At 35.0% G+C, this 13,566-nt stretch overlaps 1 protein-coding gene across 3 annotated transcripts in view; it reads right to left on the reverse strand.

Moving 5' to 3' along the window:
* Positions 1 to 7,664, reverse strand: part of LOC136026330 (AT-rich interactive domain-containing protein 5B-like) — a 106,633-nt gene extending 98,969 nt beyond the window's left edge. For all 3 annotated transcript variants that reach the window (XM_065702757.1, XM_065702756.1, XM_065702754.1), the window contains exon 1: positions 7,507 to 7,664. In XM_065702757.1, coding sequence (XP_065558829.1) covers positions 7,507 to 7,571 — 65 coding nt within the window. In that variant the 5' untranslated portion in view covers positions 7,572 to 7,664. The remainder of the gene's footprint in view (positions 1 to 7,506) is intronic.
* Between the last annotated feature and the right edge of the window lie 5,902 nt (positions 7,665 to 13,566).

A 13,566-nucleotide genomic window follows, 5' to 3' on the forward strand; every position in this document is an offset into this window, starting at 1 on the left:
AATTTAAAAACAAGAGAAAAAAAATATAGAAAATTATGGTTGTCATGGATAGATCTAAGATTGGCCCGGGGGGGGGGGGGCAAAACGGTTTATTTTTACCTCCTTTGTACTTAACATTAGAAGCACATTTCCCTTCTGTTAATGGCAATACCGTATCTTGGGGGAGGTACCAGGTTTAACCCCCCCCCCCGCCCGAATTTTTTATCCAACCCGTAAAAAAGTAGCAAATATGTATTTAAACAAATTTTTTACGGGTTTTGGAAAGATTTCTTTGTACCCCCCCCCCCCCAAAAAAAAAAAAAAAACAAAAAAAACAAAAAAAAATCTAGATATGCTTTTGATTGATAGTATCTGAGCAAGGAACATTGGGAAAGTACTTTCCAGACAAATGGAAAGTCCACAAAGGTTTCACTAGCCTTTCCAGTATACCAATTGTGTAATATCGGGTTCATTCAATGCCTGTTCGACTAAATGATAAACGCAACCCAGGGGCATATTTCTTTTTATAACTCGCAAAAAAAAATAAGTAATTTAGACACATTAGAATGCTGAAAGTGTATCAAATCAAAACGAAAAACAAAAAAGGGAGCCAAATAAGGGCTATTTTATTTACTCAGAAATAGAGCAACAGCAATTCTCAATATCAAAATGATTTTTTAAAAGCTATGTTTTTCCGATAGAATAAAGAACAAAGTTGAAACTTAAATTGAACAAAATTACTGCTTTGCAGAATATACAGGATATATTTAAGGATATACTAGCTGAAATAAGCTGACTTGTGAGTCATGATATCCCTATTATTTGTAGAATCCTTAAAACTAGAAACAAAAAAAATCGACGCAAAAGCTGCAGAAAACATATAAGTTTATAAGGCTCTCAAATAGTATTTCACTGGTCATGATATCCATAACTTTTAGCATACAATAATAATTTCTTTAAAAAAAAGAAAAAGTCTAACAGCTCAGTTTTCAGTAAAGTACTAGTTTTTAGGGTTTTAATAAATGTAGGGAAATATAACGAGTCACTTTATTCGACCAAGTTATGTAGTCTTGCATGATTGACAATGCAACAATTTTTTTTTTATTTTAAATTATCACTTTTCTCTTATTTTCCGTAAGAAACGCCTTGTTTTATTAAATTGATTTTGTTCATTTTTGTTTTTTTTAAGTAAGCCTAGACGATAGTAAGACTTAAAAAAAAATTTTCAAAACAGAGCATTGAATAAATTTTATTTATCCCCGATTCAGGGCCATATCTAGGATTTTTGCTCGAGGGCATTATTTTTAGGAGTGGGTTGGAATACAAAAGAACTTCTAAAGAATTCATCGAAAATGTCTTTATATGCATTTTTGCTACGTTTTTAGGTGTCAGACAAACATTTCTAGAGGGGGGCCAAACCCCCTGCCCCTCTGAGCACGACATGGTCCCTGTTTAACTTTCCCGCGAGATATGTGCAATTTGTCACCACTTTTGATAGGTGGTTGGTTTTCTTTACAAAACACATTTTTTAGTTTTCACTTACTAAGAAGGCCAAGAAGGAGAGTTAATTTCCGTACCCTTGTTATGCTTCCCAGGATTTCCACTTTAGAAATGTCACCAAAAAGTATCATTTTGGTGGTGGAATGATTATCAAGACGATCGGAGACACGTAGATATAATAAGTAGTTTGTAAATGATCCATTAAACATGTCAAGGCGATCTTTTTGTAGCTTGGTAGCCCGGTGGATAAAAGATAAAAAATAAGAGACCCATCAATGCTAACTTTGCAAAACAGGGGCGAATCTTAAGCAAAATCTTGGAGGAGGCCAAATATGACAATGGTGCCAATGAGCAAAACCTTGGAGGGGGGGGGAATGTGACAACGGTGCCTATAACTGACCAAATTGACAAATTTATTCTAAAAAAAAGTAAAAAAAGGAAAAACAACGAGGAACAGGGGCACCAGAAAATCTTGAGGGCCTGCACCCCCTGGATCTGCCACTGGCAAAAGAGAAATGTTTATTTTTTTCAATAGAGTGAGGTCAAAACATCCAGTGTAGGGTTTTAGACCATGGGGAATCAATTAGCCACCTTATGTAGTCACATGCATACGAATATTTTTAGGGGGCACAGTAATAATAATAAAAAATTACAATTTGAATAAGAAGTTCCCATAAATTCAGGAAAATTTACAATTTCAAAAAGGCAGACCCTGAGGCAAATCCCTCAGAGTACATTCCTTTTCATAATTTTAATTCCATTATATTTTAGTCTCTTTGGCGCAAAAATTTATATTTTGTGCTGCAAAATGGCAGATAACGGCAACCTGCTCTGGTATGACCTCATTTATCAGAACAATGCTATAGCGTTGCCTATAGTAAAGGCCATGTGACTCTAATGTTTTATTATAATTTTTTTTTCGAGAGACACTTCATATGGAAGGGGTGGTCATATAAGCTTACGAGGGGGCTCATTTGATTGAAAATCGGAAGTTCTAGTGCCCTTTTTAAGACGCAAGTGATTGGAGGGTAACTAGCCCTGATGCACTTTTTCTCCAAATATATAAAAAAAATTGAGATAGCCATTTTGTTAAAAATAGTTCAAAGATCATATAAAAAAAAACTCCGAGGTCAACCCAGCCCCCAAGAACCGGGGGCAAGCGTTGTAAGTTATGCCCCGGGGGCATATATGGTTCTTATAGAAGGGATGCTCGTATAAATTTCAAAGAGGGTTAATTTGATTGAAAATTGAATGTCCTAGTTCACTTTTAAGATTCGAAAGAGATCAGAGGGGAACTAGCCCCCCACGCCCTTTTTCCCCAAACCGATTCGATGAAAATTCTGAGATAGCAATTTTGTTAAAAATAGTTCAAGCATCAGATAATAAAAACTCCTGGGCCACCACAACCCCCAGGGCCCAGGGGAAGGCATCGTAAATTATGCCCTGGGGTATATATGGTTCTTATAGAAGGAATGGTCGTCTAAAGTTCAGAAAAGGGCTCATTTGATTGGAAATTGAAAGTTCTAGCAAGTAAAGTAGCAAGGCATCTAGCCCCCCCCCAAGCCCTTTTTTACCAAACTCATCCGATAAAATTTGATATAGCCATCTTGTTCAAAATAGATAAAACATCAAATAATAAAAACTCCAGGGTCAACACGAGCCCCCAGAGCCCAGGGCAATTGTTCTAAGGCGTGGCCCGGGGCATGTAATGTTTTTATGTTCCATTGATTCGAAATCCATTGGTTCGTCCATTGGATTGATTCAATCCAATGAAATCCATTGATTCATGCTTTTACAAGTACCCTTCTTGCATTTTAGATATGGCTCTTAAATTTAAATTACTTGTTAGCTTTAGCTGAACATTTGATCTATTGTAATCTATTTTGTCTTCAATTTTACTTTTCATTATTGTTTAAAAGGGACATAGAATTTAAAACATTACTTCAATGGGCTCCCCCTTATTTCCATTGATTTTGTAAAAATTGCCTGCCCTGTGACATTCCTGTGGTACATATTGCCATTCCTAAGGCATTTCTCAGATATTTTCATTTTAACAATTTACTTTGAATCCATTAATTCGTGTTTTCGCAAAGCCACTCCTCCTTGCATTTTAGAAATGGCTCTTAAGTTTGAATATTGCTCCTTAGCTTTAGCAAAACAATTAATCTGTTGCAATATGTTTTGTCTTTAATTTAATATTTAATTATTGTTTAAAAAGGACATAAAATTTAATGAGCCTTACCTAATCATCCCTAAGACATTCTCAGATATTTTCTTGAAAAAAAAATGCTTGCTTGGTGCTTTCGTAGGCCATCCCCTCATGACACACAATGTCAATTCACGCCACTGTGGCAATTTGTGACTAGCCTGTGACATCCCTGTGATACATATTATAATTCATAAGGCATTTTTCAGACATTTTCTTGATGAAAATTATGCTTTAAACCCAATAGTTTGTGTTTTGGCAAGTCACCCCCTCGTGATACACCATGTCAATTCGCGCTACCGTGGAAATATGTGGCTAGCTTGTGACATCCCTGTGATACATAATATAATTCCTAAGAATTTTTTTTGATTTTTCATTGATAAAAATTATGCTTTAAATTCATTGCAATGTGTTTTCTGCAAGCCACCCCCTTGGGATGCACCATGTTAATATGTTGCTAGCCTGTGACATCCCTTAGATAAGTATCACAGGAATTTTAGGCTAACTTAACCTACTAGCATCTAACCTAACTAACCTAACCTAATTGCACCATCTAATCTAACATAACCTAAACTACCATTTGTAGGTTTGGTGAACCTAACCTACTAGCATGTAAGAAAAAGGCTGAATCCTTAAAAAACGGTATAAGTTTGTATGAAATATCCCCATGTGAATCTTATTGTTTTTCTAGCTGTTAAAACATGTTGGCTGCAGGTATCTGAGGTGCAATATGTTGGTTGCAGGTACATGAGTTAGTTATAGGTGGGTTGCAGGTACCCATGCTGTGGAAGGTGATATTTTTAGTGTCAGGAACTATTTTCCTATGTTTTGGTAAGCTTTGAATATTCTCTAAGAGAACATCTCTAAACATTCTCTAAGAAGGAATGTTTTCCTATTTTGAGCAAGTTTATATCATTCTCTAAGAAAATATCTCTAAAAATTAACTAAGAAGGACCATTTTCCTATGTTTTGAGCAAGTTTAGATCATACTGTGAGAAAACAACTGTAAAGATTCTCTAAGAAGGACGTTTCCTATGTTTTGAGCAAGTTTATATCATTCTCTAAGTAAATATCTCCAAACATTCTCTATAAAGAACTATTTTTCTATGTTTTGAGCAAGTTAATATCATTCTCTAAGGAAAATCTTTAAACATTCTCTAAGAAGGACTATTTTACTATGTTTTGAGCAAGTTTATAACATTTTCAATAAAAATATCTCACAACATTCTCTAAGAATGACTATTTTCCTATGTTTTAAGCAAGTTTATAACATTCTCTAAGAAAATATCTCTAAACACTATCTATGAAGGACTATTTTCCTTATGTTTTGAGTGTGTTTATATCATTCTCTTAGAAAATATCTCTAAAAATTCTCCAAGAAGGACTATTTCCTTATATTTTGAGCAAGCTTAGATCATTCTCCAAGAATATATCTCTAAAAATTCACTAAGAAGGACTACTTTCCTATTTTTTGAGCAAGCTTAGATCACTCTGAAAAAAGTCTGACACCCCTTGAAAATGGTGTCAGATCAAAATGAAAATGTATCATTGGAATCAGCATAGTGGAATCAGGAAATTACAACCCCCTACCTTGATCAATAAGGAAAATGACATTTTTGCATGGGAAGCACTGATCTGTCTCCTGTTTTTTTTTTTTTTTTTTTTTTTTTTTTTTTTTTTTTTTTTTTTTTTTTTTTTTTTTTTTTTTTTTTTTTTTTTTTTTTTTTTTTTTTCAGGGCTAGCAGCTTACCAGAACATCTAGAGAAATGGTTAATACTACTACTATTACCACTAACAACTCAGTAAAGCACCAAGCCGCCTGAGGCCAACACAGTTATACATGCTCCTCCTCCATCCCAATCTATTCAAAGCCTCCCTCTTTACACTATCTGGGAAGTTCTCATTTCCTTTAAATCTCTGTTTATGACATCATTCCATCCCAGATGAGGTCTGGAGGGACAGTTGCCCCCTTTTTGTTATAGCAAATTACATATCTGATCCCAACATCTTGCCACTTAGGGGCTGAAGAAGTGTAGTCATGTTGTTCTGGAGCCACTCAAAGTTGAATATTAAAAGAAGGCAAGACTGTATCCAGGGAGTAGGGGGTTTGAACCCATCACCCCCTGATATGTTTTTTGAACTTTTAAAAACATAAAAAAAACTGAATATAACCAAATTTTGTATGTTTTTTTGTGATACCCCCCCCCCCCCCAATAAAAATATCCTGGATATCACCCTGGAATAAGGATTACTTATTATTGCAATGAAATATTCAAATTATTTACCTATTTTTACTATTAAACAGACAGGAAAAAACTATTTGTAATGTATAGCCAATAGAAAAATCATGGTAGCCTACTAAAAACCTATTTGCATTTTTTTCAGTGATATTTTTTAGTAGTGAGGTCACATTCCAACTTTTTTTGCTTATGGCTATTCTACACCTGTAGGTCTAAAGTTTTGTAGTTTAGCAGAGGGGAGGGGGGGGGGGTGTTTAGTGAAGTAAGCTAGAGATGTATGAGCAGTCCATCATATAAGGAGACATGTTAAACAAACAATTCTTACTTAATAATATGCACAATAGTTCTAGTTAATTTATTTTGCAGCAGGAAAATCTTCATCTTTGCTTTTTTCCTTGTTTTTCTAAGAAATTCATGAATTTCTTAGAATCTATATATTAACAGTGTATACTCCACCCAACTAATATGCAAACATATACCCCCAAATTCTATTCTGAATCCAAATAAAACCCTTATTTGCATTACAAATGCATTTTACCCCACCCTTAAATATATCCAAATCAGGGTATATATTTGCACATAGTGGGTGTGGGGGCATAAACTATGTTAATATATACATTCTAAGAAATTCATGAATTTCTTAAAAAACTGGAAAAACAAGGAAAAAATTGAAGATAATGGTTATTCTGCAGCAAAATATGGTAAAATTCTAGAGGACCCTCTAGAGGGAGAGGGAGTGGAGTTAGGTACTTCAAAATACCTTCCCAGGACATACTTTAGCCTTTAGGCCCATCCATGAAAGTTTCATTTTCCTAACCTAAACCCTTTCTGAGAGAGCCAAAAGTCACTAAACTAGAATTTTACCCAAAATATATTAGCTAGGATTATTGTGCATATTATGAAGTAGGCTAAGAATTGTTTTCTTAATATGCCTCCTTATGTGGTGGACTGCTCAAAAATCTATACCCTATATGATTTTGTTTTCAATAAAGCACTAGTTTTCTGTAATCCTACAAACATAGGGAAATACCACCAGCAACTTTATTTACACTAGTTTTATAAATATATAGCCAACATTAAATAGGCTGTGAAGTAATAATTTTTGTTTGATTTGAGTTTCAACTTTGCTCTTTACTTTATTTAGAGAAACTTTGTTTTTTAAAATAAAATTTTTGAAGGTCAGTGCCCTCTAGAGAGAGGAGTGGAGGTAGAAAGGCTACTTCAAATTACCTTCCTGGGACACACTTTAGTCTGTAGAACCATCCCTGAAAGTTTCATTTTCCTAACCTTATATCTTTCCAAGATAGCAGAAAGTAGTTTGTCTGAAATTTTATCTTCAGTCTATCCAGTCTTTCAAATAGCCAACCATCTTGACAAAGAGTGAGAACAGAAACAATGGAGGTTTGACTGGGAGTCATCAACTGAAGAGAACTATATGTCTCGAAGACCTTAAAGCTCTTAAATGGATTAAGATAAGGTAGTTGTAAAAGGCAAGACACTGTTCAAGCATTAGGGGTGTTAGCTAGCCTACTGATGTACAATCGTAGCTTAAACTTTTCTAAAGCCCAAGATCATACTCACCTAGTATAGTTACAAATAGCTTTATTTTTGTCAAAACATTTTGACAACTTTTTTGGCAAAATCATATTCAAATGGATTTGTTTTGCTCAATCCTGTAGAAATTACTTTTCCCCAATTTTGTGCCATGTTCTTATTTTTAGAATTTTTAACAACTTTGTAGTGGCATCTAGAAAAGTGTATCATGTACGGAATAGAACTAGAGGGCAGAACAAAGCTAGAGAGCTAAAAAACTGCCTTTAGAGGGCGATCTTCGCGATTTGGAAAGCAAATCTTGAATCACTTACCATGTGTTTTCAAGAGATGAAGACAGATGTAATGAATTTCCATTAGGTTTTTGCGGCTGGAAACAATTTCCACTTCTTTGGAAAGTGAATCTGGAAACGATTATTCTGGCGTAATTTTCAAACAGGCGGAAGAACATGTAAGTATATGGCTACATCAGAATTGAATAAAATGGCTTCGTTAGAGAAAGAAGATTATTTTGGCACGAATGAAGAGGGATAACTCAAATTAAAGGTAAGCTAGATAGTGGCCCTGAATTCAAAACTTGGAATTCAGGAATCTGGAAAATCCAGGATATGAAGTGCCAGCCTTTCTGGTCGAGTAGGTCGGCTTTTGTATCACCCACGACAACTCTTACTTGAATTACTTACATCCATGTGAAATATATTAAAATTTTTAAGCTATAACAGACATATTCCGCTTGATTTTGCGCTACAAGAGTCGTCTTTTCTTCCCATTTTTTCGTTTTTGCCTTCCAGCAGTTTTTGATACGTACAATCGATCAAGAAAAAAGCAATTATCATAATCTGTTAAACACATTTTGTGCACCAGAATAGTTTTCTTGCAATATAACATAAAAGTGATCTTATAATCACATATAAGCTTTGAAACTTGCCGAAAATATTATTAGCTTACATAAATGGATGAAAAAGTCAAGAATTTCCTATTCGGAAAAGAAGGAACTGCAGATTACTGAGCTCTGAAGCAAATTGAGTATGTTATTTATTTGCTCATTGATCGGTTCTGATTCCTTAAATGGATTTCGATCGGTGCTTTTGAACTTAATTCAGTATTGCAGTTGCCTATTAAACTCGAAATATTATGAAATCAATCGTAATAACCTAATTGACCATAAGGCAGACCTTGACTGTGACAATAGTTTGATGAGCAACTTTCTTCGTTTCTTTAATTACCTCGATGAACATTGTCCTAATTTTTACAGGACCTTCCGCACGTTATACCTGTTGGATGCCCCCATATTTGCTTAAATTTAATGGATAATTTGTGTTGGTGAGCAGCAACTACGAAGAAGAACAGAACATAAGCGTTTACATGATTCAAATTGGTTCTACCATTTGTTTGATTGGCTTCCGGATTTCAAAGTTGGTTTTTTGGGCATCTAGATCGAGCAGGTACTCAATTTTTTCTTCTTTTTTGGGGGGGAGGATTGGGTGGAATAGGGGTTCCGAAGGAGTTCTATAAACGGATAAATTATTTGAAAAATACATGAAATGAAACGATAAATCGTTCAAAACCTTGAAAATTTTTGGGGGAGGGATTAGGTACCCCCCCCCCCCCCAGTGGCTAACTTTCCAAGTAACAAGGAGTCCTTGCACCATTATTTAAAATTTCGATTCATTAGGAAAAAGGTAACAAAAAAAAGATTACTGACTCATACAATTTCAAATCTTATGCAGCAGTTCGCGATGTTTTTCGCAACCAAATTGAAAAAAAAAGTGAGTCTCAGAAACTGTATAAAGGTACAATGGTTATTTCCAGTATATTTGGAAATAGCCATAAGGGCTGGAAGAGAAAAGGACAGGTTTTCCAGTGTTCACAGAAAACTCCATTAAAAAATAGACATCCCTTTTCAAGATTTATGTGAAAAATTAAAATCACTTTTCTGTCAATAGGTAGCATAGCAATGGAGTACACCAAGTATTTTGACGACAGATAATATCAGTCCTGTTTCTTCAAGATAAAAATCACCCCCCCCCCCTGAAATTGTGTGGCCCTATGCCCGGACCTAATGGGCCTATCGACAAATCCAGGACTACATGAGCTATATACAAAAATTCTACAAATTATTTCTACAGGGGGTATTTTCCGGGGGGACATTTTTCCCGCCGGGGTATTTTCCGGGGGGGGGGGGGGTTAAACGCATGGAACCTAATAAACACAGGAGTTAAGCAGCTGCCAATAAAAGGAAACATAATCTCCATAAAAATTGATATGATTGGATTAAACTAATTAAAATAAACTGACAGTGACATTAATTACTGGAAATAATAGTACCTCAAAATCGAGGGTGTATATAGTATTTGCCGGCCACCGGTTTTTCTAGCCATTACCAATAAACTATGGGCCTAATCTCTGTAAGTATTTCTCATTTGATGCACAGTGTGCATCACAGTAATACTACTGAAGTACCTCTATATAAAATAATCAGTTTACCACGGGAGACTGATCATATTAGGTTTTTAAGTTTTAATATGAAAAGGAGCCCCTTATATGTGCATTAATATCAGGATTGAGGCTGGAAGTTATCCATATTTAAATTTTTTTCTACTCCTAGCCAGCCGACACAGGAGGTGCTGACCACTAGTGGGTCCAGAGAGGGGGCAGGGGCGACCCCCCAAAGATTGTTTCTGGCACCCTTATTCATGTTTTTTGCTGTTTTCACTCTTTTTTTAAACACATTTATCAATTTGGTCGGTTATTTGCCCTCTTTCACATTGCCCCCCCCCATGTTTTTTGCTTATTGGCGTCCTTGTCAATTTGCACTTTCCCTCCTCCTTCCCCCGAAAGAATTTGCTCTAGAGCCACCCCTGGTGCTCAAGCCTGCTATTTTAATTGTGAGCTACTATGTAGGAGGCTATAATATTCTTTTATCTACGGTGTTGTGTAATTTAGCATGCTAGGACATTTATCTGCTATATAAAGTAGCGTGTCCTAGTTAGTTCGAAAACACTAGTTAGTGTATAACGCACTAAAGGGCTGTTTTTCGCGAGCCTGCTAATGAAGATTTCTTTGCTTTCAGTCTTGACAGTTCTTCACAAAAGCACCCATCATAGAGCTAAAGACTTTTGATCTTGGATAGTCACGATTAGTCGCTCATCTTTACCTTTGCGAAACAGTGATAATACCACGCATAAGATGTAAAGGAGCATCTTGTATGTGCATTAGCTCCCAAAATATAGCTGAGAGGATTCCTTTTTCAAATTTTTATATATCAATCATATTCTGTATTTAAATTTTTTAGTTACAATATACGACGTTTCAATATGCTGTTCATCCTTGGTATTGTGTAGGCTAATTTAGTGTGCAAGGGTTACTTATCCGCTATATAAGTTAGCGTTGGATATTTTGGTAGTACTGTGACTCAGGATGGGAGCTGTGTGATTCAAGTTATGCTTCTCATAGAATACGAATAGTTTAGTGTTTATTCGCGCTTAAAGTCCATGGCAAAATATAGAAAACAAAGAACAGTTATGCATAAATTAAAAAAAATACAAACAAAATCCAAGCTCAATGAATCATCGCGAGACAGAGGAATCGTGGCAAATTTCTTACATCCTTAAAATATTTATCCTCACATACTCTCACCAACCACTGAAAATTAAAATCCTTCAATTGTCCAAATTCTCCAATAAAAACACTCCAATTCTCCCATCATTTACTTCTTCACATTCACACATCAAGCTATATACACATTCATTTAAACCTCCACACATAGCAAAACAGTATGGAAAAACTTTTGACCATTTCCTCCGGATAAACTTTCTTCTTTGGCCCAGTGGCAAACTGTCAGCCCTCATTTCAATTAATAAATTTACTTCCTGTTTATTCAAACCCAACTTAAAAATAAAAATTCACTCACCATCTCTTTTGACCGACAATTAAGACCCAAAGGAGCCGAAAGCGACTACTGGGCCTGCCATGCGTGTATTTCCTGGTCCTTCTAACTAATTCTTATACTTGATCCTCTTATCCTCAAGTCCTAATCTATCCCCTCAAAATGACTTAATCCACACTGATCTAATATACTCTTAACTTGGTACGGCCAACCCCTACATGAAACATCAGTGTCTGTGATAAGCATCCTAATCATGTTAATTAGCCTATGACCTATTAAAGACAACAAACCAAAATCACCTCTAACTACCAAACTATTTGTATGCTTACTTATCCCTAGCCACCTCTTATAATATCCTAGCTACACTGCTTCTAGCCGATGTCCTTTCACAAAACCCAAACCTCAGATTCATAGTGCATAACACTTAAAATCTTAGTCCTGAAAACCTCTTTAATTGCATAGGTCTTTTTAATATCCCTGAGCTTACTTCTTAATATAATATTTCATCCTACCTTACCCTTTTCAATCTTTTTTTCAATCTAGTGCAGAACATATTTCAATAATTTGACTAGAAAGACTTGTCACCAGGTTTTAGAGATCTTCAAATAAATGATCAAAGTTGAGCGACATTAGATTAACCTTTTTCTACAGTTTCCTAATTTGCCAATATTAATTGGGTTGCTTCTAATTGATTGTTCCTTAGAATTCGTCAGCAATATGCTCTAGCACTAAAGCTAGTGAGTGGATCCTGATTTGGACAAATCAGTGCTCAGGGCACAGTGTTGACATCAGGGAATTGAACAATTTTCTATAATTGAATCAGCAGGATTTTTTGACGAAAAGTTATTTGTGCAATCAATAACAATGCAAAAGATAATCCGTTTGGATTCAAAAGCTTACTCTTCCTAGTTCAAAGATTAAACGAAGAGTGATCTAGCAATGATATAGATATTAAGATGTAGTATTTTTTTTCTGTCAAGTTATGCTGCTTGCAGATTCTTAAACATCTTCCCAAATTCTGAGTTTCATTTTCGCTATAATTCAGACTCTTTAGTAATAATGAACTCTCTGTACTTTCGAATAGACGCAAGTCATGGAGCCTTTCAGAACTCGGGAGACGATTTCCCAGTTTCGAAACAAATACTTATGTAGTATCTTTACAGTTCACTGGACCAACAGAGCGACAAATGTCCAGATAAATCCATATATATATATATATATATATATATATATATATATATATATATATATATATATATATATATATATATATATATATATATATATACGTAATTGAGGATTAATCAACTCTTAATTGTATTGGGATAGTGTTTCTACAATTTTTTCAATGATTAAGATACCGTTTGCCTTGCTAATCAAGTATTCACCATTGCCCACTTAGGAAAAACGTTTTCTCCTGTATATTTATTGTGCGGAGATATACCACGCTTTACAATATGCAGTACAATATTACAATATGTATTACAATACATATATTGTAATATACGCTTAATAATATAGTAACACAAGCTTTACAATATGCAGTAAAAAAAAAAGAATGTGCATTGTCAGTTTAATATACATATGCTCATATCTATTCCCTAAAATCTTAATAGTTTCGATTTATTAAAGTTATAAAAGTGAAAATATTAAAAAACAAAAAAAAACAGCAAAGTGCAAATTATGTTCTGGCCTCGAAAGGGCATAGGGGTTGTGAGCCCTAATCATGTTAATTTCAGCTCGTTTTGAGTTAGAATCTATTATTTATTGTAATTTATGTTTGTTTTGGGCTTCATTTATTTATTGATACTGAGCACTAACACTTCTAATTACCAATCCAATGAAACTCTCCAAAGTATATATGACCACACTTTGTATAAAAAACCCTATATACCCCCAGGGGATAACTTGCAACCCATGCCCTGAGGACTGTGGGGTGGTTGTCACCCTAGAATAATCGGAAAAGTGAAGTGCTTGGTAGGGAAGACTTTCGTTTTGAGGGGCTGGTGAGACTGTGTGAGGATGAATGTATTAAGGGTGTAAGCGGATGAAGGTGTATGGTGGATAAGTAACCCTTGTACGCTAAATTACGCAATACCATAAGTAAAGAGCATATTAAAACGTCCTCAATTGCAAATCAAAAATTAAAATAGTGAATATGATAACTATCTAAAAATTAGAAAAAGGAATTCTCTCAGTTG

The sequence above is a fragment of the Artemia franciscana genome, chromosome 4 (assembly GCF_032884065.1).
Source record: "Artemia franciscana chromosome 4, ASM3288406v1, whole genome shotgun sequence".
In the NCBI taxonomy this organism is placed as follows: domain Eukaryota; kingdom Metazoa; phylum Arthropoda; class Branchiopoda; order Anostraca; family Artemiidae; genus Artemia; species Artemia franciscana.